The following is a 25326-nucleotide window of genomic DNA, read 5'->3' on the forward strand; positions in this document are numbered from 1 at the left end:
TGTTCATTTAATAGTACTAATGTATATACTGCATACTGTATATAACTTTCCTACTGGAAAATGGATACTGGCACCCAAACTGCTCAATACATATGTTCTTGAGGGTAGAATCTTAAGAGTACAGTGATCTGCAGGAGTTCTTGAGGGTGGAATCTGAGGGTACAGTGATCTGCAGGAGTTCTTGAGGGTGGAGTCTGAGGGTACAGTGATCTGCAGGAGTTCTTGAGGGTGGAGTCTGAGGGTACAGTGATCTGCAGGAGTTCTTGAGGGTGGAGTCTGAGGGTACAGTGATCTGCAGGAGTTCTTGAGGGTGGAGTCTGAGGGTACAGTGATCTGCAGGAGTTCTTGAGGGTGGAGTCTGAGGGTACAGTGATCTGCAGGAGTTCTTGAGGGTGGAGTCTGAGGGTACAGTGATCTGCAGGAGTTCTTGAGGGTGGAGTCTGAGGTGATCTGCTCTGTTCTCTTGCTGGTTGTTTCTTGTTCACAAGGTTTCCTTGTTCTGATTTCTATTATTGACAGACTATATATGTGTGTTACTGACATGCATGCTGTGTTTCGTGTTTTTTTTTTGTGTGTTTAGAAATCACAGATAACAAGCTGTTTTCTGGCCTCCTCATCAAATGTGTTGTGCAACTGGAGCTGATACAGACCATTGACAACATTGTTTTCTACCCAGCAACCAGCAAGAAGGAGGACGCAGAACACATGGCAGCTGCTCAGGTAAACAGGGGGTTTAGTAGTACTGAGAAGTGCGTCAGGCGAACGATCATACTAATACACTTTCACCACCGTTATTCCTTGCTGATAGACTTCCATTTTAAGCTTTCTGGTTTGATATTTTGGAAATGCAGGGTTATAAAGTGAAAGGGTTATTTGAATTGCTGTTGTGCTTTCACCCGTTATTGTTCTTCGAAGTGACGTGATCCATCCTCAAGACAGATAGCGGGTTGAACAGAGTGCTGAATCGGTTAACCCTATGGCGATACTCCTAGCAGGTTGTGCCCCATTATTTGATGCCTTGACCTGCCACATTTCACTGACCACAGCAGCCTGTACATTTAAAACTTTTTAAAAATTGAATTGGACCTGGAGATTCCTGTTTTTATAATATTCTGAAATAGTGCTGATTTTTTTTTTAACAGTTTGCTTTTAAAATCTTGCTTTTTTGGTGTTTTCAGAGGGATGCTCTTGATGCAGACGTTTACATTGACTCACAGGATCAAGGCATGTACAGGTACATGTCCTCTCCGCACCTCTTCAAACTGCTGGACAGCCTCTTGGAGTCTCATACCTTCGCAAAGGCATTCAACTCCAATAGCGAACAGAGGACTGCGCTTTGGAGAGCAGGTAGACCACGCCTTTCAAATGCTTAACTATCGGTGAAAACAGGGATTGTAGTTTGCAGAATTGAATCTGATTTCAGATTGCTGTGTACATTTAGGATCTTGATGTTTCTTTCCTCCTCCAAACAAAAGTTTTCTGCTGCCCTAAAATGCTCACAACTTGTAGTGTACATTTAGCGTTCTGATTTGTGCAGAGATAATGGGAACTGTGCACAACATGCAAGAAAAAAAAGTCCTTGCTTTTATCCCCATGACGAATAAAATTAATCTGCCTATGTATTAATAAGTGTCCAAGGAATCTGCCCTGATGAATCAGGCTTCTAAACCTCCATCTCTTTTCCCAGGTTTCAAAGGGAAATCCAAGCCCAATCTATTGAAACAGGAGACTAGTAGCCTGGCTTGCTGTTTGCGTATTCTGTTCCGAATGTACATGGATGAAAATCTCAAGGATTCATGGAAGGACATACAAACTCGCCTCCTTAGGTAAGCTCATCGCTCATTATGCAGAAACCTGTTTAAAATGAGTTCCTTGAGTTCTGATTTAAGGGTTTCTGTAAAGTTACTGCAGACGTTTATCTATACCGTTGCTTTTCAGATATTACCATAACCTGAATCAACGTAAAAGAACATGGAGAGTCTCAGCATAGTAAAGGGACGGGGGGTTAATAAAGCTAATATTTTAATGCATTGGTTACAACTCATTTAGCAAAGCATAAAATAGATCCAGGTTGAAAGGGACAAAGTTTGTTTGACTTTGTTAGTAGAAGTCTGACTGCCCTGATTTCCCCTGTCCACAGTGTGTGCAGTGAAGCTCTATCATACTTCATTACACTGACCTCTGAAAGCCACAGGGAGGCCTGGACCAACCTCCTGCTGCTGCTTCTCACCAAAACTCTAAAGATGAGCAATGAAAAGGTAAGAGGCAGAGGTCTGTTCAGCTGCTCTAATCAGCGAATAACCATCCGCCACTGTGCAGGTCATTCAGAAAGAACCTATTGGGCTCCAAAGTTAAAAAATCAAACCTCTAACGGGAGGTTCCTGTAGTGTGTTTCTCTCAGCACAGTGTGCCAAGAAAGGGTCCTCTTTTAATGATTTGAATGGCTGCAGTTTTTAGCTTAGCCGTCGGTTGAAATGCCCCCCACAAAAATGTCTACCAAAAAAAAAAAAAAAAAAGCTCAAATTGCAAAATGGAAAATATCAAACAAACAAACAAAGAGTGAAACGCAAAAGAGATAGCTTCTTTGTCTTTGACTAAAGCGATATACTCAAATTGCGAAATGTGCTTTGAGCAAATGCATGGTTCCCGAACAGATTTTAAAGATGCTGCTCAATCTGCGATTAGCAATTAATTGCGGGGTGTTAAAAATGGGCATCAAGTGAAATACAAACGTTTTAATACAATATATACAGTACTGTGCAAAAGTTTTAGGCAGGTGTGAAAAAATGCTGTAAAGTAAGAATGCTTTCAAAAATAGACATGTTAATAGTTTATATTTATCAACTAACAAAATGCAAAGTGAGTGAACAGAAGAAAAATCTACATCAAATCAATATTTGGTGTGACCACCCTTTGCCTTCAAAACAGCATCAATTCTTCTAGGTACACTTGCACACAGTTTTTGAATGAACTCGGCAGGTAGGTTGGCCCAAACATCTTGGAGAACTAACCACAGTTCTTCTGTGGATTTAGGCAGCCTCAGTTGCTTCTCTCTCTTCATGTAATCCCAGACAGACTCGATGCTGTTGAGATCAGGGCTCTGTGGGGGCCATACCATCACTTCCAGGACTCCTTGTTCTTCTTTATGCTGAAGATAGTTCTTAATGACTTTCGCTGTATGTTTGGGGTCGTTGTCATGCTGCAGAATAAATTTGGGGCCAATCAGATGCCTCCCTGATGGTATTGCATGATGGATAAGTATCTACCTGTACTTCTTAGCATTGAGGAGACCATTAATTCTGACCAAATCCCCAACTCCATTTGCAGAAATGCAGCCCCAAACTTGCAAGGAACCTCCACCATGCTTCACTGTTGCCTGCAGACACTCATTCGTGTACCGCTGTCCAGCCCTTCGGCGAACAAACTGCCTTCTGCTACAGCCAAATATTTCAAATTTGAACTCATCAGTCCAGAGCACCTGCTGCCATTTTTCTGCACCCCAGTTCCTGTGTTTTCGTGCATAGTTGAGTCGCTTGGCCTTGTTTCCACGTCGGAGGTATGGCTTTTTGGCCGCAAGTCTTCCATGAAGGCCACTTCTGACCAGACTTCTCCGGACAGTAGACGGGTGTACCAGGGTCCCACTGTTTTCTGCCAATTCTGAGCTGATGGCACTGCTGGACATCTTCCGATTGCAAAGGGAAGTAAGCATGATGTGTCTTTCATCTGCTGCAGTAAGTTTCCTTGGCCGACCACTGCGTCTACGGTCCTCAACGTTGCCCGTTTCTTTGTGCTTCTTCAAAAGAGCTTGGACAGCACATCTGGAAACCCCTGTCTGCCTTGAAATTTCTGCCTGGGAGAGACCTTGCTGATGCAGTATAACTACCTTGTGTCTTGTTGCTGTGCTCAGTCTTGCCATGGTGTATGGCTTTTGACAGTAAACTGTCTTCAGCAACCTCACCTTGTTAGCTGAGTTTGGTTGTTCCTCACCCAGTTTTATTCCTCCTACACAGATGTTTCTGTTTCAGTTAATGATTGTGTTTCAACCTACATATTGAATTGATGATCATTAGCACCTGTTTGGTATAACTGTTTCATCATACACCTGACTATATGCCTACAAAATCCCTGACTTTGTGCAAGTGTACCTAGAAGAATTGATGCTGTTTTGAAGGCAAAGGGTGGTCACACCAAATACGGATTTGATTTTAGATTTTTCTTCTGTTCACTGACTTTGCATTTAGTTAATTGATAAATATAATCTATTAACATGTCTATTTTTGAAAGCATTCTTACTTTTGCACAGTACTGTATATTTTTTAATGAACATAAAAGCAGTAAATTATATTTATGAGAGACACATCATTGATTCATTATTTATGTATTTATTATTTATGCAGAAAGTTAACCCATTGAGACCGTGGCCTCCTTTGCAAGGGGGTCGTGGTAAGCAATTTAGGAGGATAGTGACCTCAAACAGTAAACTTCAAGCGAGTTTGAAATAACGTTTGGAATGTTCTCGTCTTTGTTATTTAGAAAATACAGTTTTAGAGGAAAAAAATAACAATTAAAAAGCGAATGCTGTGGCATTTAGAATTGCACTGAACTCATTACGCACACAGAAGCACCGGTTTGCTTAACAAAAATGAATCCTTGCATAGCCCCAGAAAAGAACATTTGTTTTCTTTGGGTACTTTGTCCAAGTGAGGAATGAACTATCGGACAATTGAATTTCATTCCGACTGTATCCTCCAGCAGACCGAATAAGCCGTCTCTTCTTTTGTGTTTCCGTTCTTTGCTTGTTTGGTATTTTACATTTCGCAATTTGATTATATCGCTTTACTCAAAGACCGAAGAAGCTGTTTCTTCTTCTGTGTTTCTTTCTTTGTTTGATATTTTCCATTTCGCAATTTGATCAAAATAATTTGCTCAAAGACTGAAATAACCTTTCATTTCGTTCTTTGATAATTTGTCAATGCTCAAATCGCGAAATGGTTATTTTTGTCAGTCATTGACCGAATTCGAGTGTAATATATGTAATATAGCCCGTGAACAGCTGTATAAATGCACAATACTTGTAGAATACTTTTCATTGTTCTGTAATTGAAATGTGATTTGAGTGTTTCTGTAACTTCAATAAAAACTGACTGTATGCATTTGGCTTTAGACTCCTGATAATATGAATTACTGATGAGAAACACATTTTTTTTTTAAGTTTAAGTTCATGCAGGTCCATAGCCACAAGCCTAGTTGCTGAAAACCTTTTCAACTAGTCTAGTTCAAAATCCCACAAGGGCTGTTTGCATCAGTGATGTGGGACTACAGGTTAGAGAGAGACGAATCCTCACCAAATTCCATGCAAGCTTTCCTGCTGTTAATTGCATTGTGATGGGCCGGTTCAGTTAATTGCTGCCGTTAACGAGATATGTCTGTTTCTTATTTATTTTATTTTAAGTTAAATTCAATATTTAATCCCAAAGGGGCACATAAATACAAACCAACTGATTTTCAGGAGTGTCTGTTTGTATGCTGATTATTTAACCTCTTGCATTTCTGATTCTTTGCCCCCAGTTCAAAGAGCACGCCTCTTGCTACTACCCCTACCTGTGTGAAGTCATGCAGTTTGACCTGATCCCTGAGTTACGAACAGTCCTCCGGAGGTTCTTCCTGCGTATCGGGCTTGTGTTTAAGATCTCTGCAGCAGACGGGCAGCACAGGGTAGCTGGGACTTAGCAAGGCACAGAAGCGGTTTGCCTGCATGGGGGAACGCCAAACCTGGATTCTCTTGTCCGTTCGAGAGAAATTGGCTACGGTCTAGACTGTGAATTTGAAACTCTCCAGACCCTGAGTAGTCTTGAGAGATCCAGCTAACAAGCCTTGGTTTCCCCACTCCCCTTACCAAATACTTTTAAAAATCTCTAAAAGCAGACTGCTTATTATGCTAGCTTTAAGTTGTTGAAACTGTAATTTATTTATTATGATAACCATTTGACAGCATTGAAAATTGATGTAATCAAATACAGGTGGATACCAAATTAAAGAGAAAACAAACCTCTTTTTTTTCCTCCCAGTGTTTTGCAGTCTATAACACAACAGTGAACGCCTGAGAGTAGTAATGACCACGGGTTACATAGAGAAGGAATGCAGAACAGTAGAAAAACCCAATGCCTATACATAATATTCATAATAATGCATTTCTTTGACATTATGTCCTCGAGGGTTCTTTAAACATACATTTTGATTCATTTCTAAAGGTTTGAAGTTTTGTTTGCTTCGAGAAAGAAGACCCTTGTGATCCTGTAGTTATAATTATAATAATAATAATAAAAAAAATCAATGTACTGTATATTGGATTTATCATGGATTCCAAAATAAAAGAAAATCTATCTGTTGAAATGGGTTGTAATAACCATTCTCTGGGATATTGCTAAACTAGAAATAACACTTTGGTGAACATCCATCTTTTTCAAAGGACTTGCTTTTCCCACCCTGTGACAACTGTTTGGAAGAACACTTTCAAAGTTGTATAGAATGCATCAGAGCATATGCATCAAAGTACTCCTGCTAGGCTTATATGGCAGATTTTGCAGCTTGCATTTTAAAGAAAGCAGTGTGCTGGTTGCACAGGGTGGGAAGGATTCTTCATGGATTGGAGGGGCTTTGCAAAAAAAACTGTTGTTGCTGTTTTTGAAAATTCACACTCATTGGATATATGTAAAGAACGAGTTCTGTGTAAAAAAAAAAAAAAAAAAAAAAAAAAAAACCAAAAAAAAAACTAAACAAACATAGTTCAGTAAGTTTGTGCTGTGCTTTTTTTTATTTAAATCTATGCTGAAACAAACTTAACCAGAGAACACGAGAAGGTGGTTAGTTATTTGTTACAGGAGGTGAAACAGCATTGTACTTGCATCCATTGCATATTCCACGCGTTTTGTTGAATAGACATGCCACTTGCATTCATAAAGAACGTTCTATAAAGTACTGTTTTATTTTACATTTTTATTGAACCTAATCTTTCCTAAAGTGTCTTCCAAAACACAGAAGCTGATAGTTTTTTTTTTTATACCCTGTAGTATCCCCAAAGTTATGCTACTATAAAATACCTGATGAAAGCGACTATTGGATATGCATTCTTTGTATGCAATTGTCCTGGTTTCTGTACCTCGAGTATTAAGCTGTGTTAGTTTTTCCCATAGCTCCTCCTGTAAGCAAACATGCTGTCCAATGCAAAGGTGTTGATTTGATTCATCTATGCTATGCCAGGATAAGCCACAGCTGGATTTTAAGATAATTTTGTTGCAATGATTTTTAGGGGGTAATCCTGGGATAACCACAGATAGGTATTTTATCCTGGCATAGTAAAGATTTATCAACGCCACCTCCTAAGTTCTCAAGTATTGTCTTTGATTTCCCTTTTCCAGAAATTCCGTACAATTGTACACATCACCCACAGCTTCCCCATGCAACTACTGGAGCAACTGAATTCAGAATAATTGCAATCATAAACCAATGTCAGGAAATAGTAAAGAAAAATAAAAAATAAATTAAAAAAAACACTATATTAAAGTGGCTCTTCATGACATGTTCTCGTGATTAGCAGGAACGTCACCGTGGGTCCATTAGTCAATATGAAAAGTGATTTTTAGCACATTTAACATGCAGATTATGTTTTCAGTGTCACTTTTATTCCATGAAGTGCCTTGGAAATGTGGGTCCTGTCATGTTTTGGTAATCTGGCATGTGAGAGTGTTCCATTCCGTGTGTGTTGCTTCATTAAAGAAACCTTCGCATTTTAGATTTATTTTAGATTTTAACATGAAGTCTTGAAACAGATGGGTAAAATGAATACACCTGTATTCTGTAACTGTTTTTTATTGATTGCCTTCCTTTGATCAAGCGTAAATAAACACACTTTTCTGCAGTTTGTCACACTGATAAAGGCAAACCGCTGTAATGTTTTTGCACTTTACTGAGTTTCTGTTTGTTGTGTTGTGATTTTAGGGTTAGTGTTTGGATTGGGTTTCATCCCCAGGATTAAGTAGTATAAATCTGTTAAAGTACTGTAAAGTTGCTATTAGTACATTTTCAGAGCAGTGAAGTAAGTATTGAATTTGTTAGGTACTGCAGAAAACCAACTTTATTACAGACAGTTCCAACACCCTGCCTTGTAAAATTGCTTGGGTAAGAAGTAGCATTATTTCCACATGAAGGTCATTTTTAAGACCTGAAGCATAGATTGTACTTTCTTCTCTGATTTGTTTTTGCTGTTAGTTCACCTTCCTTTTTCCTTATTTGTTGCTGTTTTGATTTAGTGCTGTCTTAGGTTTTAATGTCTAGCCTACGATCAGCTGACTTTGTGTAAATAGCTTCAAGTGTTATTTTAACGTTCTGATGTTTGTAATGTTTTTACACTGAAGAGAAGGTGGGGCCAGCAACAGATCTGTTTCACTAGGGAAGGAGGGCATCAAAGCCGGAACAGTTAGCAGCCCAAGGCCAGCAGTGAATTTTGCTTATGGAGAAAATGATTACCCCTCAATACTAAACTACAAAAGAAACGTAGATTTTGAAGCTATTTGTTCTTTAAGTTTAGAAGTCCATGGTTATAATAGGTATGTTACGCTTGCATGGTGATATAGACTGCAACCTTCAATCTGGCACACGATGCTGTGGTGAGATTCAGTTGTCAAAGACCACTGGCTGAATGCAGTGCGTTGGATTTGAAACTTCTACAGAACAGCTATTAACTGGTGACAAAGATCCCATTACCTTGCACTATTGAATCCTCCTGAGAATAAAATGTTCTGGAGAAGTGCTAAATCCATTTACAGTACCAGCCTGGAGAACTTGCCACAACCTTGTTAAACGCTTTGAGAAGGAGACGCTGCATATATGCTTGGAATACTTTTACCCAAGATGAATATCTACCTTGTTCTGCATATCATTATGTACGATTTAGTAACGAATAAGTACTTTTTGTAAACTATGATCTCTGTATTACAAAGTGCTTTTAAATATTAATTTTGAGAAGCATTCCTTGCAACTGTGGATGTATACATTTTTGGAAATATATATATAAATACATATATATGAAAAAAAACCTGTAAAGTTTAATGTAAAGTAATTATTCTATATAGAAAATACTGTTGTAATCTTTCATGCTTCAATCCGGCAATTAACCAATAAAGTTTTAAAGCGCATACTTTTGTTTGCCTTTGTTACAAAATGTTTTATTTGTGATAACATTGCCTTGGAACTTTTATTACAAATTGAGTTTTTTATTTATTATATCTATTTATCATGTTAAGAAGGTTCCGAGAGTAACCCACTTTCCCATTACTTAACATCTCAAACTTATCATTTAGATCAGTTATTTCTACCACACTCTGTAAATATTAGCACATACTCTATATAGGGACATTGTTCAGCACAAGTTATTCAGTGCATATACATTTGGCATTACAGTATGTACAGCCTGACCGTCTGATAGCATTACATAAGTCCAGAAAACCACTTGTCCCAATTGTGATAAAACTTATATGATTTATTTATTCTTGACTGTCTTTTTGTGGTGCATGTAAACATGAGAAGGATTACCTGCAGTAGTGTGCAAATTTATTTGAACACCTCATGATTTGTCATTTATATTCTTTATGTACCTTCCTGCATGAAAACCTCTGGATGTGAGACTTTACATTTTCGATCAGTAATCAGTGATATGAAAACAATAGCTACTCCTGTGAAAATGTTAGACCTTGGTTTCTGGCTGATTAAAGATATAACACTATGAGATTCTGACACAGTACAAAAGAGTGTTCTGGGATTCGGTCGTTCAAGTCTACAACTGTGTCTTGAAGACACTTGTGTCCTAAGGAACAGGTTTGTGTCAGTAACTTTACAAAGCAGCTCCCAGTGTCAAAGCCTTATATTGTATCCCTTTTGTGGCGATGGTTATATAAACACATGTTAAGTTTTTGTTTCGGGTCGCTGACACATTCTTTTTAACCTCTGGCCAAAGATACACATCCCATGTGTTCTCTTGAGTTGGTACTCAGCTGCATTCCACGATTCTCTCAATGAAGTTCCATTCCTGGTATTGTCCAGTAAAAAACACTGCCACATTGTTTTACCTTATGGATGTACAAATACTGATCTTTTTGACATGACCATTTTATTTTGAGGATAATTCATGAACAATGAGAGGGTTAAAGGCATACCTCCAAACCCTGTGCTTTGAAACTGCGGTGACTTAGGTTCAGTTTCACATGAAAACACTATTCCCTGCAGTCGGCTTTAGTATGGGATTCCATATGAGCCTTCAGTTTCACCCATTGCAGGTTTTATAACAAGCTTGATTCACCACAATGTGTAGTGTGGGTGTGTCTTATCAAACACATAGTAAAACCAGGAATGGATCAGACTGCTGTGCAATGGGAGTCTTATTTCCATCCCTGTAAATGCTCCTTTCTTTGCTTCAGGAGAAATCCATGAACATATGTGCAAGTATGTTAGTTTTGTTGCCTGCCCTTAACTGAAATACAATTCTCAATAAATGTATAATGAATAATACATATTTAAAAAGTAGTATACTTTTCTGTACCTCCATGAAATGGTATGACACTGATGTAATATGCCTGATACAACGTTAGACACCACCTTGCTGTACCTTTGAAAAATCTATAAATCTGTAAGTCAGTTTTTGCAAGGCTGAAGTTAAAAGTTATCGACAGTCAAGCGCTTAAAACGATCAAGAAGAGCGCATGCGTAATGAAGGCGGCGCGCCGTTGGGGCTGGATTTTGAAAAGGAGAAGGGGGTTGAATTGCAAAGCTTGATTACAATACACGGGAGTTATTTAATCAGCAATACTTGCAGTACAAGGTAAGCATGGGGTTCTTTTGAATTAAGAGTGTAGTATGTGTTGCTTATTGAGATGCCGTTTTAATTTAATAAGTAAACAGAAGACGGAGTATGCAATTTTTTTTAAAAAAAATTTCAGCACATGTTTTATGCTAAGGAATAAAAACAGAAAAAGGAGCCGAGGTCTTCAGCTATATTTTTATGGGTTATGGTACAATTGGACAACGGTATTTCGATAGTAAAATCTAAGACATAATATTTATATAGCATTCGTATGTTTGATTTAATCTTAAAATTTCAGTTGTAAAATATCAAAATGTGTGCTGTGCTTATGTAGCTAAACATATAATCTGGTTTTAAATAGCAGAGAACGTGATTCGTTTGTGATTTTAAATTATTATAAGATGTATTTTAATTCACTGTATGGGCCCTGTATGGTTACATTGATCCATTCATTTTTACTAGAACAGATCACTAAGGATCGGCCACATTACACGGTGTCGTTTATAAATAACTGGAAGCAATGATTTAAAAAACATTCTTAATTTTAAAAATGCAAACACGTAACATTCCCTTAATGCATTTCCAGGCAGTTGATTGTAATGAACTTGAAAAGGGCCTGTGTTCTGCATTGGGCCTTGTTGGTGACAGGGTTTTAATCGAACTGACTAAGCCCCGCCTTATAATTTGTGATTGGTGCACAGCAATGTGGTAGACAGACTGCCCTGGCTTTTATTGGACTGATGAAATGCTTGTCTCAAATTTAAACAAGAAGGTTTGAAGTTTGTGCGACTCTCACGCCTGTTCATTTGTGAGCTAGAGAGAGACATGTTGCTTTACATTAGTCACTGCAGCCTTGTGATCTGACTGCTGGCTGAAGTTTTCGCAGGTAAAATATCAACTGTATAATTTTATAAGACTTATATATAATTAATGCTGTTATTTGAGAGGGTGGTGTTTTAACCAAATATTGTAAACTGCAAATAAACGTGAGTGAATACTGCTGCTCAGTCGGTATTTCATTGTTGGGTGTGATTTGTATTTTCTCAACTGCGTGTTAAATGTTGCGTGCTATATTATCTCTGTTGGCTCTCTCTTGCTACAAAAAATCCCGTCATGAAACTTAACAAGCGGATATCTTTCGCTTGTTCCGGCTTGACATATGTCTTTAGCTGTTGTCAAATGTGGGTTTGGGAAAGTTTACATCCCGCGTGTCTTCATAAAGTTTGTCATAGTGATTCTATTATTTGAGTAGAACAGTGGGCTGTGCGATTGGTTGTTAGTTCCGTGTAACACTGACCACTTGAGCGGTGAATGTGGGGTAAAAACCATTCACCATCAATAAAGCGTGGCTGTTTGTGTTGCACCAAATGTCCCCGCTACACACGCACATTTTTACAATTAATGTTGTTTATAGCTGTGACGATGTAACATTTAGAAATGGATGACATCCTTCCAATTAGTTAACAATACATTTTTCACAGCAGCATGAAAGTAGCCCACTGGCTCCACTGTGTGTGTGCAGGTACAGTAGATTCATTATCATGAGTGACCACTACTGTATGAATCTATGCGACTTTATTGAAAGAGAAGGGGGTAAACGTGTTACTACTGATTTATTCTAATTAACTGCATTTTCTTGTAATTTTTTTGCAGGTGTATAAACATGGATTTGAATGCTGCTAATTTGCAGACCCTCACGGAATTCCTGAGGAAGACTCTGGACCCAGATCCTGCAGTCAGACGACCAGGTAACCTGTCCAAGCTGCTGTAACTTTGTACAGGAAAAAAAGATACCTGCTTATTGCAGACTTCCTACTGCTTACACTCTTCTTTTTCACAAATCCTTCTTTGAGAACCGTTGTCACAGGTGCCGTTATATTATGCCACTGGGGGCGCTGTTTGGATTTAGTAGGGAGTCATGTCGTGTTAGATCCTGAGGGTATGATTTACATTGTTTTTCAGCTGAGAAGTTCCTGGAGTCTGTGGAAGGCAATCAGAATTACCCCATACTGCTTCTAACGCTGCTTGAGAAATCACAGGACAATGTCATTAGAGTTTGCGCAGCAGTCATGTTCAAAAACTACATCAAAAGAAACTGGAGGATAGTAAGTATTGCACTACATATCAGTATGTTTGGAGGGAGAGGGGGAGGGCAGAGAAGACGAGTTACATTACCCTGTTGCATGCTGATCTTCCAATGGGCAAGGCAGCAGATCCATGTGGAGAGATGAGACACTTTTCTGTCCCCAAATACTGTTAGGTAGATGCTGTTTCTAAAAATTGATTTTGGGGGTTTTTTCCAGGTGGAAGATGAACCGAACAAAATCTGTGATATTGACAGGACGGCTATTAAAGCTAACATCGTAAATTTGATGCTTAGTAGCCCAGAGCAGATTCAGAAACAGGTATGCCATTTTCTACATGAAGTGTGCTCCTACAAGAATGTACAGCGACACTAGAGTTGTCAACGCACTTGGCCATTATACATTTAAATGTATTGTTACCAAGACTGAGCTTGATACAATGTGATGAGGAAGCATCGCCTTGATTTTTATTTGTATTTTTTATTTAGTTGAGTGATGCTATTAGTATTATTGGGCGTGAAGATTTCCCTCAGAAGTGGCCAGATCTTCTTACTGAGATGGTAAACCGGTTTCAGAGTGGAGATTTTCACATCATTAATGGAGTGCTGCGGACGGCACATTCACTCTTTAAAAGGTACGGTTTTGAGCTTATTGCCATACAGTCAAGGCTCTTCATATAAGATTCAACTGGGGTGCATCAGTATTTATAAAAAATGAAGTGAGTGCAAAGTAATTCATTATATTGCTGTTAATATTTGATAAGCTTATCTTGATCATCAACAAATGAGCAAAACTGTTTTGCTTATAGTTTTGCCAAATTTGTGTTTTATTGCAGATATCGACATGAATTCAAATCAAATGAGTTATGGACAGAAATTAAACTTGTCCTGGATACCTTTGCGCAGCCATTGACAGAACTTTTCAAGGTGGGCAACAGCTGCAGATGTAACTGGTTAAAATAACAGCAAACACGTTTAAGATCAGGGAACAGTTCATTGTGTTTATTATTTAATTTTGAATGTGTAGTGTTTTGTATATAAACTTCAATTTGAAAAGTCCTCTATAACCTCCTATTGCTGGACATGCTAGTTTGTCTGGATGACTCGCAGAAGGATGTAATGGCAAGTTTCAAGACTGGAACGAGTGTAATGCAAACAAACTGAACTGTCAATAAGGTCTGCTTTGCAGAAGTACATTCTGGAAGGTGTAGTAAATGAATACCAGGAATTATATTATAGTGTAAATCATGATTTTGTGAGACCGCTACCCTAATGTGTATTGTGTGGATAGCATTAAATGTGTGTGAAATCATGAATTGTATTAAGTTGTAAAACTAGGGGTTTTTTTGGGTTTTTTTTAGGCAACTATTGAGCTTTGCCAGACCCATGCCAATGATGTAAATGCATTGAAGATTCTCTTCTCCTCGTTGACACTCATTGCTAAACTCTTCTACAGCTTGAACTTTCAGGTGAGACCGTGTTGGGGGTGCAGGGCAGGGCAGCACAGCGCAGTCATTTTTGAATTTGAATGTTCCCTGTCAACTGGTATTTGATAGCGAATGCAAGTGGAGCTTCATTCTTGGTGAATGAAAGTTGTCTGCCTTTCCAAAATACTATGTTTTATAGAGTACTTTGTCTTTTTGATCCCCTAGGACCTGCCTGAATTCTTTGAAGATAACATGGAAACATGGATGACAAACTTCCACAATTTACTCACCCTGGATAACAAACTGCTGCAGACTGATGTAAGCCTTTTATTTCAGAGAGCTGACTTTTAAATAACTTTTTTTTTTTTTCCCGGTAAATCGGTGCTGAAGGTTTAGAAAGAAGAACCTCTTACCCAATTGCCATTAAACTTGGTCAGGACATTCTTTAGCTGAAGTTATGGAGGGTATCCAAAGAAAGGGAGAATCAGGGTCTGTCTGTTTCATCAGTACATTCTGTCGCAGCGATAGCTTGAATTGTGTATTTATGGCTGTGGCTTTCCTTTATGTTTAATGGCAGGATGAGGAGGAGGCGGGCCTGCTGGAGCTGCTGAAATCCCAGATCTGTGACAACGCTGCCCTGTACGCTCAGAAATATGATGAGGAGTTCCAGCCCTACCTGCCTCGCTTCGTCACAGATATCTGGAACCTGCTGGTCACCACGGGGCAGGAGGTCAAGTACGACCTGGTGAGAGTCCGGCTGTGGCTTCTGTCGGTTCAGAGTGTACCAGGCAGAGGGAGATGCTGATATTTCTACTAAACTGCAACAAGAATTTAGCCATTTCTTAAATGTTTGAAGCAAAATGAGACATTTGAAAAGTAAACTTATATTTAGTACATTCATATCTTAACACACTCAGGCATACATTATGAATGAAAACTAAGTCAGGTGGACAGTTTTTGCTAATTTCTTTTTTTTATATACATAAACCCTGTAATGGACATTTCTGTATCACACTAGATACAATGCTTAGCCACTCTTACTTTTCAAATCCAGCCTCATAGCCAGAATTTCATATGCAGTACATGTGTTTTGTACAAGAAACGGAATCTAGTTGCATGAAGTAGCTTTTCTCCTTTAATAAACGCTTGGCCATTTACAGGGTTAAAGAAAGCCATCAGAAGTTCTCTTCTATTTGGCGATGGTTTTAAAAAAAAAAAAAAAAAAAATTCTCCACAGTTTGAATGTGTTTGCGTGGGAAATTTTTGCATTTTTATTTATTTTTTCTTCCTCCCCTCTGTTAGCTGGTGAGCAATGCCATCCAGTTCCTGGCATCAGTCTGTGAGAGACCTCACTATAAACACCTGTTTGAAGATCAGAATACACTGACCAGCATCTGCGAGAAAGTCATTGTACCCAACATGGAGTTCAGAAGTACGTGTGCTGCTTTTTGTTTCCACAGTATACAGGGATATAGCGGATATGTCCAGAGTTAGTTATTGTATCTTAAGAGCTGCTTTGGGATATATGTAAGCAGCTGACACACATTGAGTAGTATTCTGTATGCTTGTCAAGTAACACAATATACAGTCTAGTTTATTTATCTGATGTTGGTTGCTGCTAGTGTAGCAGTGCTTTTGAATGCACTGCTGGTATGGATTCTGTCCCCTGCTGGTGAAACTGTTACAAGCTCAAACTACAGTGGTTAAGTTGCTTGGTTTGGAAGTGTTTGGTTTGCGCCTGGAAACCAATCATTTTTGTTCATGTGTGTGTCTGTTACCACAGCTGCTGATGAGGAGGCGTTTGAAGATAATTCCGAAGAGTACATCAGACGAGATTTGGAGGGTTCAGGTATTGCAACATTTAGAAATGCTGTGTATACATAACAAATAGAAATCTTATTAAACCTGCATCAAAAGACCAAGTGATAAATATTCCGAATCTGTCTGTCGGGGCACGTTTATATTGCAGATATTGACACAAGACGTAGAGCAGCCTGTGATCTTGTAAGAGGGCTTTGCAAGTTTTTCGAAGGTCCAGTGACTGCCATTTTCTCCGGCTACGTTAACTCCATGTTGACGGAGTATGCCAAGAGCCCGGGCACCAACTGGAAGCACAAAGATGCAGCCATCTACCTGGTCACCTCGCTCGCCTCCAAAGCACAGACTCAGAAGGTACTGCTGCACTCCCAGCTGGGCCTGGGGCTCTTCACACTGCCTTTCATTTTTACATTGAACCTTGAGTGTCTTTTAAAAACATGAAGGCCTGTTTGAGTGTACAAAGAAATCAAATACATGCCTTTTTATAAATAATTCTGCTAAATTTAACTATGCATAAGGGAAGCTCTCACATCCCGTTTTGTATAGTAGCTTGTGAGTTGGCTTTATTAAATTGAACCAATTTTCACCTGACTGGATCCCTATGGCTAGCAGATACCATTGGATTTGAAACAGTATGATGCTTGATTAAACAAAGTTCTCCCTGGTTTTGTTTCAGCATGGAATCACACAAGCCAATGAGTTGGTGAACCTCACAGAATTCTTTGTTAGTCACATACTGCCTGATCTGAAGTCTGCAAATGGTAAGAAAACAGAAATCACATGCTTTCTTCCAACACTGCAGACCTGTATATAGGTCCAGGAAGGCTAACTTCACTCAAGATATTAACAGCTGGTTTCACAGGTCCTGATTATCACTACTCTTAGACCACCTAATGTTAACTTTGGTAGGGAAGTCCAAGATCAGTGGTAATTGGGGTCTGTGAAACCAGCTGCGAGAGATGCTGTTGAAATGTTTCAATAAGAATGTTGCTATTTCTACATTGTACAACTCTGAAACTTCCTGTAAAGGTACAGGGGGAGGGGTGGTCTTGATGCAATCCAGCTCCTTCCCCCAGTGCTGTCGAGTTTGATCAAATCAACTCCAAACATTTTCTGAGACCTCTAGAGAAGAGATGACCCCATACCATGAAGCCTGAACTGGGAAAGCAATTGTCTAAAAACCTTTAAATGTGTCTCCCTTACAGTGAATGAGTTTCCTGTGCTGAAGGCTGATGCTGTCAAGTACGTCATGATTTTTAGGAGTCAGGTGAGTTTTATAAATAGGGGTTCTATTTTACTCCTAAGGATTTTTTTATTTTAATACAAAATTAATGGACTCATTTTAATAGACTTCTGTGCTTAGCATCTTGTAATGAATATTTTGTTTTCAGTGCATCTCTCGGTCTGAGAGGAGGTGAATTTCAGACCTTAAGCACGCCTGCAGTCTGCCCTTGTAGCTGTAAGCTTCATTATGTTGTGTACCCTTGCTTTCCCTTTTCAGCTTCCCAAAGAACAGCTCCTTGTGGCGATTCCTCTTCTAATTGCCCTGCTCCAGGCAGAAAGTATTGTAGCTCATACATACGCAGCCCATGCCTTGGAGAGGCTGTTCACAATGAGGGGGCCAAACAACACCACGCTGTGAGTGCACACCGCTTCACTGGAGATCGGCTTTAAACTGCCTGCTGCTGTGAATCCTTTTTTAAACTGTTTTAATTGTTCTATTTCTACAATCTTGCTTTTTATCTGTTTTTCTAATTTTACAATTAAAACCACATTTTATTTTCTCAATTTCTGTATTTTAATTTAGTGGTTTAATTGTTCATTTTTTGTGCTTTGGGGTCCTTGTGGTGAAATAACAAATCAAAGTAATTGATTTGACTGTGCACATGAAAGCTTATCAGTATTGACATGGTGCAGCAGTCAAGTTTGATATACGCTTTTGCATGAAACAGACATGAATTTCTCATGTGGGTATTTCTCTCCTGTAGAATCACAGCTGCAGAAATGGCCCCGTTCACTGAGCAGCTGCTGCTCCACCTTTTCAAAGCTCTGTCCATGCCGGGCTCTTCTGAAAACGAGTACATCATGAAAGGTAAGAGGGCTTGTTTGCTGCTGGCTGAGTTTGTAATCCTCATGTGTATCTAAGGAGTGTTAAGGAGAAGTGACAAGGGGGACATTTCACACGCTTGCATTACAGCACAAACCAGCATTCTGTCTTCGTATTTTGGTATGCTCATGTGTTCTAGTATCTCCTCAGTTCTATTCTTGTTGTCCTGGGAAAATGAACCGTGTTCCTGCCTTGTGTTAATTTCTGGATGCTACCCAAATATGGGTCGAGGCAAGGTTTCTGATGGGTCGCCAAACAATCTAAAAATTGACGTTCAGTGCACAGTAAGTTAGTTCCACTGTAACTTTTTGCTTATATTCAAAATAAATTAGCATAAAACTCATTAGCTGTAATTATGTAAACAATGTATTTATCACCAGCCTTCTGCTTTTAAATAAACCGGAAATTAAAGTATAAGAGGACATTGCGGTTACTTGTGATTCTGAAAACAGTTAGTTGTTAAAATGGATGCAGAACGAAAAATGTCTAATCCTACTTGCAGCTCAAAGAAACAGAACAAATGCTCTCAATTAAATACCTACCTTCTTATATTCACTTGGGTTTTTCTTCCATTGGAAACGAGGATGATTCGCGTCCTCCGTGTGTCATTTCTTGTGAAGTCCTGGCTAACGAAAGCCTTAAGCCATCCAAACTGAAGCGGCATCTTGAGACATGGCATCCTGATTGCACTGGGAAAGGACATGAGTTTTTCCAGAAGAAAGCTGATCAATTAGCTAAACGGCAAGACCTTCTTAAATGAGGCACTGTCTCAGAGAAGCCGATTAATGCGTCCCATGAGGATCTTTCAATGTGCCACGAAATTCTAGCAAGAGCATCACAAAAAATGTTCAGTCACATAGTTTGGAATGGCAGAACTACGTGAAGATTGCAACCGATGGTGCTACGGGTAGGAGGTCTGGCGTATAAACCTAGTGCAAGATCATGCCCCTGAAACTGTGGCATCACTGCTTTCTACACCGTGAAGCTCTGCCCTGTAAGAGAATGTCTGAACTTCATGATGTTTTAAATGCAGCAGTTAAGGTTGTGAACTATATTAAGACCAGTGCTTTAAATACACGTTGCTTCCAGGCTTTGTGCTGTGAATTAGGAGCCGATCATGAACAGCTGTTAATGCACAGTGAAATACGTTGGCTTTCCTGTGGGAAGAGGCTGCATCGTCTATTTGAGCTCCGAGAAGAGGTGCTGATTCTGAATTGATTGGATAGAATGAGGAGTTTGTCACCCCCCACGTAGCCTGTTAGCCTGTGAAAGGTACTTCTCAGAAGTACAGGCTTTATTCATTTTGTTGCATCGCTGCACTTATTCACTTGTTGCAGTGTGTCCGGTGTGCAGCAGTCTTTAGTTGATGCACGTCGGTTTTCCACCTTTCAGTCAAGTTCCATTCACAACGTTATCCAGTAAAAGTGAAAGATTTCACTTACACATTGTTTTAACCACTGGCAATAGAGAGATCTTTTTCACATTCCATTTTTACTTCATGTCAAACGGATCCCTCAGATATGCCGTTCCCATTACATTTTGTCTGGGGATGCTTTGTTCACTAATCTCGTCTGTGGTGACGAAAGGCGGTCGTATTCATACATGTGAAGAAAAGGCTAAAAAAAAAAAAAAAAAGCTAATTTTGCAGGACAATGCCTAATTGAAGTTTTGGTAAATTGAAACATGTTGACATTCTACTTCCCAGCTATTATGAGAAGCTTCTCCCTCCTTCAGGAATCCATTGTTCCCTACATCCCTACCCTCATCAGCCAGCTAACACAGAAACTTCTTCTGGTCAGCAAGGTAAAGAACATTTGCAGTTTTGAATGCCCAAGTTAGCTTTGCATCTTCATTTAACTCTATGTAGATGGTCCTTTACCACTCAGCTATCAAACCTTTTCAATGAGAAGGTAGTTGATCTAGTCTGATTTACTTTGTTTGTATGCACATTTGTACTTTACAGTTTCATTACACTTGTTTATAATGCATCAATATATTGTATGTGAATCTGCAAGATCGCCATTAAACGACATCTTCAGTGAATGTTTAAAATGCTATGCCAAGTGTCCAAGGGTGCTTTCTATTGGCCAGCTCTTCTGTATGTGGCGCACAGTGATTGTGCTGATGAATTTAGCTTTTATTCAGCTTTGTTTCTTGAATGTGGCAGTCATGCCCAAAGCAGCCTACTTTTTTTGCAGTAAACCCGATTTTGGCTTAGTTATTAAAGTGAAGAATCCATCTGAAGTGTTTCTTTCATTCTCCTCCAGAACCCCAGCAAGCCGCACTTTAACCATTACCTGTTTGAGTCTCTGTGCCTGTCTGTGAGAATAACCTGCAAAGCCAACCCGGCAACTGTGAGCAGCTTTGAGGAGGCGCTGTTCCCCGTGTTCACAGAGATCCTGCAGAATGATGTGCAGGGTATGCTCTTTACAGCTCATTCAATCATGTTGAAGAGAGGTTTTAGTCCTAGTAATACTGTGGAATGAGATCAGCAAAAGATCAGGTTACACAAGTAAAGTGGATTTATAGATTTGCAGCAAGAGACATTCAATCAAAGTTAAGGTAATTTGGTACACTAGTTAACTAGACTTTATTTTTAGCAAGTTCGTTTTTTTGTTGTGTTGCAGAATCTTGATAACAGCTGTCATCCAATTACAGTAGCAGCAGAATTGGAAACTGGAAAAAACAAAAGACCTTGACACAGACTTTAGTACTGTTGTACATCTTTTGATTTGTTTCATGTTATAAATGTGGTGGTCGTTTTTTTTTTCTTTCAGAGTTTGTTCCCTACGTCTTCCAAGTGATGTCCCTGCTGCTGGAGATGCACACCACCAGCATCCCTCCCTCCTACATGGCACTCTTCCCTCACCTCCTGCAGCCTGTTCTGTGGGAGCGCACAGGCAACATCCCCCCACTGGTCAGGCTGCTGCAGGCGTACCTACAGAAAGGGGGCACCACCATCGCCACTACAGCTGCTGACAAGATTGTAAGTATTGGAACTACTAGATTTATCACCCCCCCCCCCCCCCCCCCCCAGGGATATATTGAAGAGGTGGCTGTCCTTGCATATTGTTTTGAATGAGCTTTACATCTTTCTAGAGACGCCCTTATTCAGTCATCTCCCAAGCTTTATTTTCACTTGGTTTGTGTGTTCCGAACTGAGTTTACTGGTTTACACAGCAAGATAGTCTGGAGAAGAGATGTGTTAACAGCAACATGAATTGCTTTTAAAGGCTAGCTTATAGACCCTTGTAAGATATCCCTGTTGAAGTTGTAATGTTTTAAGGTTTAGTTCATTTGTTTTTTTCAGCCTGGCTTGCTGGGAGTGTTCCAGAAGCTGATTGCATCTAAAGCAAATGACCACCAAGGCTTCTATCTGCTCAACAGCATCATCGAGCACATGCCACCGTGAGTAAAACAGAGCATCGTTTTAATAAGGCCACTTCAAAGTGCCTGTGTATATTACACCTTTTAATACATACTAGTGGACACTTACCTGATGTGTGTGTGTTTTTGTTTTAATATGTTTGTATCAGAGATTCTATCAACCAGTACAAGAAACAGGTCTTCATTCTGCTGTTCCAGAGACTGCAGAGTTCGAAAACCACAAAGTTCATCAAAAGTGAGTTCATGGGCGAAATACATTCTGCTGTGTGTGTTTAAATAGTTAAGACAGGAAAAAAAACAAAGTTGTTTAAAAGTCCAATGTAATTTTTGTGGATTTGCATTACACTTTACTAAATAGTAAAATGTGACACACACACAGGGGATAGAATAGACAATACCATACTGGATGAATTATAGCTAATACTGCTCTAGCTGTATTTAGGTGATTCAGTAAATACTGTTTTTTAAAAATCGGTTGGCAAGGTATTCCTGGTGACTGGTTGCTCTCGGTAAAGACCTGAAACTCAAAGTGTTCCTAATTGTCGGAGAACCTTGACGTTTACTACGAGATTTGCATATTGAGTGAATTCTGTCATTCTATTTCTATTCTAGGTTTCCTGGTATTTATAAATCTCCACACTGTCAAATATGGAGCCATAGCAACACAAGAAATCTTTGACAGCATACAGCCCAAGTAAGTGCTCTTTATGACCTGTAGATGCTGATATAAAATAGTCTTGTTTGGACTGGATACCCTGACCAAACTGAGAATGCTCTTGACTGTTGTGCAGGATGTTTGGCATGGTGCTGGAGAAGATTGTTATCCCAGAGGTGCAGAAAGTATCGGGGCCAGTTGAAAAGAAGATCTGTGCTGTCGGGATTACTAAAATACTGACCGAATGCCCTTCCATGATGGATACAGATTATACTAAACTCTGGTAATGCATGTCTTCATTTAATCTGTTAATGTCAGCATTGTTCCCCTTTATGGCGATGACTGCAAATGTACATTTAAAACAAATATTTTGTATGAGCAGGCTGTCCCTCGCAATTGGTTTCTTATGCAAATATAATACCTTGTAATAATATATGGAAGCTGCATCTCCCTGTTGCAAGTTGATATCGGTCACAGTGGGCAGAATATGCAAAGAAGGGTCTTTCAAGACCTTTGCAGCTGGTGATTTATTTGTACCTTGTCCCTTCCTTGGCTGTTGATCTAGGTCCCCCTTGCTGCAAGCTCTGATTGGCTTCTTTGAGCTTCCTGAAGATGACAGCATCCCTGATGATGAGCACTTCATTGATATTGAAGACACTCCTGGTTACCAGACTGCCTTCTCCCAGCTGGCCTTCGCCGGGAAGAAAGAACACGACCCCATCGGTGACTCTGTCAGCAATCCGAAGATCCTCCTGGCACAGTCGTTGCACAAACTGTCCACAGCATGCCCAGGAAGGGTAGGTTACAAACGGCGTCAAACCCAGGATACATGCTTTTACTGACCCTTACAGAGGGTTCCTATGGTTTGTAACTTTACCTATGGTGTGTTGTTCCTGGATCGCCCTGTATAGAGAGAAGACCCATGGATATGTGGCGGCATCTCTCTCCTTAACGGCGTAGTAGTGTTTTACTAAACCTTGAACCACATACATGCTGTTTTTTGAGGATTTTAAAGTTTCACTTGTAGTATGTTTATGTATCGTAAACCACTAACTAAGATTACTATAAATATGTTTAATTGTCTACTACTTTTTAGTTGATGGTGTATAACGATTTAACGGGTTCATAAAAGATTAATTTTTTTAAGTGTGGATCCATTTTTTTTTTGGTCTCACTAGGTACCATCCATGCTGAGCACCAGCTTGAATGCAGAAGCACTGCAGTATCTACAAGGTTACCTCCAAGCTGCAGCCCTACAGCTGGTCTAAAAACAAGCCACTCAAGCCATTGCAGGCATGCTTTCGGAACAAGAGCTGATCTGGAGGAGACCCGGCTCCATTTGTAGATTGACAAATACTATTGCTATCATGGTAAACATCTGCATATACCTTGTTAATAGAACCATTAGCTGTTTCACCAGATGCTGGTCTTGTCAGAAAGCAGTACAAGTTAAAAAATAAAATAAACTGATGTTCAATCTTTTAGAATTTTAACTCTAATGTATACCAAAAAGATTAAAAAAAATAAAGATTGTATTGGCCAAGTTTAAAGGAAATGGTCTACGAAGTTTACAAATGGGACTGTAGAGGTTCTGTGTTTTGTGGAATTGGTTTCAAGCGGCTTGTAGTGAAGGTGACATTTTAAAAGAGTGCTGATATACTAGTGTTGAAACAGCTCATTCGTTAATATTTTAACAATGATTTCTTTGGAAAGGGAATGTAAGAGTTCAGTCGTGGCTGTCACTGATGAAGGAGTTAAGGATTGAAATGGAAGTCCCATTTAGCCACAGGCCTGTGTGGGTTTGCATGCGTTTCTTTTCTTGCAGCTCAATTGCAGTCGGTCACCACTTCATTTGTTTTGCAGTGCATTCATGCTAGTTCGGGAGTCTTTATTTTGCTGGTGGGTACAGCGCTGGTTGTAGAGCAGTAACGTGTATCCATCTTGAACTGGCTCGTCATTTCAATGGCAATGCTTCTAAACTTTCTGGATCCCTGTCTGTCGTGTCTATTTATGTTGTCTACATTTTTTTTGTTTTGTTATTTGTTTTTGTTCCAAATCTGAATAAATAAAAGTCACTTGTGTAAAAAGCTTGTCATATTTTAATTATTTTAAATAATAATATTTATTTCTTGCACCAGTTTCAGTCCTACAGATTCACAGACCCTGATTAGCACTAATCTTTGACAACCTAATGTTACAGTCCAAGATTAAGGATTATTGGGGGCATTAAACCTCCCCCTATCATGTGCTCCCCTTAAAGAAGCTGGTTATAAGGCAGTACAGTCACGGCTCCTATTTGCCTGATAGTACCATTAAACTAGCACAAGTATTCTCGTTATAAGGTGCAACACAAATAGTAGCCTTATAGCTATGGCTTAAGTGTTATAAAGGGCTGTATAATAACTTTAAAATCTGCAGTTAACCAGCATGCATCACCAATCAACACTGAACATGTATATAACTACATTAACGTGACCATTTTCAAAATACAATATTACAGGTGTTTGTATAAAAAAAAAAAAAACATGCTTACCCTTGATTTGTGGACAAGTAATTGCAATATTAGCATTTGGTATGATATCATAAATGCAGGAATCGCCTTCATAGGAGGCTGTGTGGTTCAGTGTGCTCTGTCTTTTGGGCGAGATGTAGTTGTAAGTGACTCTGCAGCTGATGCATCGTTCACACACCCTAGTCTAAGTCACCTTGGATAAAAGGCGCTATATTAAAAATAAAGATTATTCTTATACTGCAGAACCAGTTGTGAGGCAGTAGTGTTGTTGCTTTAGTTACCCCACATACAAATCCATTTGCACTTTCAAAAACTAAGTACTATATAAAAAAAACTAATTCCACAGGGGAAATCGACTTTCAGGGAGTAATTGGTGAAGCATTAGAATGGCCAAAATAACCACTTGAACTAAAATATTACTAATCGACAAAATACTTTGAACTACAGTCCTTGGGCCCCACAATAATTGGGGGACTGTGGGC

The 25326-nt window shown here is 39.3% G+C and overlaps 2 protein-coding genes across 3 annotated transcripts in view; both read left to right on the forward strand.

Annotated features, from left to right (window-relative positions):
- LOC117425882 (brefeldin A-inhibited guanine nucleotide-exchange protein 2-like) overlaps window positions 1–6781 on the forward strand; it is a 34081-nt gene extending 27300 nt beyond the window's left edge. Inside the window, exons 35-39 of the mRNA XM_059004175.1 lie at window positions 581–720; window positions 1179–1347; window positions 1688–1826; window positions 2141–2258; window positions 5569–6781. Coding sequence (XP_058860158.1) covers window positions 581–720; window positions 1179–1347; window positions 1688–1826; window positions 2141–2258; window positions 5569–5730 — 728 coding nt within the window. The 3' untranslated portion in view covers window positions 5731–6781. The remainder of the gene's footprint in view (window positions 1–580; window positions 721–1178; window positions 1348–1687; window positions 1827–2140; window positions 2259–5568) is intronic.
- A 3947-nt stretch (window positions 6782–10728) lies between these two features.
- Window positions 10729–24419, forward strand: LOC117425890 (exportin-2). 2 transcript variants are annotated; one of them, XM_059003792.1, is made up of 25 exons: window positions 10729–10873; window positions 12509–12603; window positions 12818–12960; window positions 13159–13260; window positions 13428–13573; window positions 13775–13865; window positions 14300–14407; window positions 14591–14683; window positions 14943–15110; window positions 15668–15797; window positions 16149–16214; window positions 16335–16537; window positions 16860–16944; window positions 17389–17450; window positions 17685–17821; window positions 18172–18275; window positions 19996–20093; window positions 20558–20708; window positions 21068–21276; window positions 21601–21698; window positions 21827–21912; window positions 22290–22371; window positions 22469–22615; window positions 22898–23129; window positions 23511–24419. In XM_059003792.1, the coding sequence occupies exons 1-25, from the start codon at window positions 10755–10757 to the stop codon at window positions 23598–23600; spliced, it is 3045 nt and encodes a 1014-aa protein (XP_058859775.1). In that variant the 5' UTR covers window positions 10729–10754; the 3' UTR covers window positions 23601–24419. The 2 variants fall into 2 exon arrangements, with proteins under 2 accessions (XP_058859775.1, XP_033899086.3); XM_034043195.3 differs by lacking the exon at window positions 10729–10873 and adding an exon at window positions 11611–11741.
- The last annotated feature ends 907 nt before the right edge of the window (window positions 24420–25326 follow it).

Source organism: Acipenser ruthenus, chromosome 29, assembly GCF_902713425.1.
Source record: "Acipenser ruthenus chromosome 29, fAciRut3.2 maternal haplotype, whole genome shotgun sequence".
In the NCBI taxonomy this organism is placed as follows: domain Eukaryota; kingdom Metazoa; phylum Chordata; class Actinopteri; order Acipenseriformes; family Acipenseridae; genus Acipenser; species Acipenser ruthenus.

What these genes read in the sequence shown, in the direction of transcription:
- LOC117425890 (XM_059003792.1), top strand. Translation starts at nt 10,755, where the DNA reads ATGCGTAATGAAGGCGGCGCGCCGTTGGGGCTGGATTTTGAAAAGGAG. An exon ending in ACAAACTGCTGCAGACTGAT is followed by an intron (nt 14,684 to 14,942) that starts GTAAGCCTTTTA and finishes GTTTAATGGCAG; the next exon opens with GATGAGGAGGAGGCGGGCCT. An exon ending in CTACAGCTGCTGACAAGATT is followed by an intron (nt 21,277 to 21,600) that starts GTAAGTATTGGA and finishes TGTTTTTTTCAG; the next exon opens with CCTGGCTTGCTGGGAGTGTT.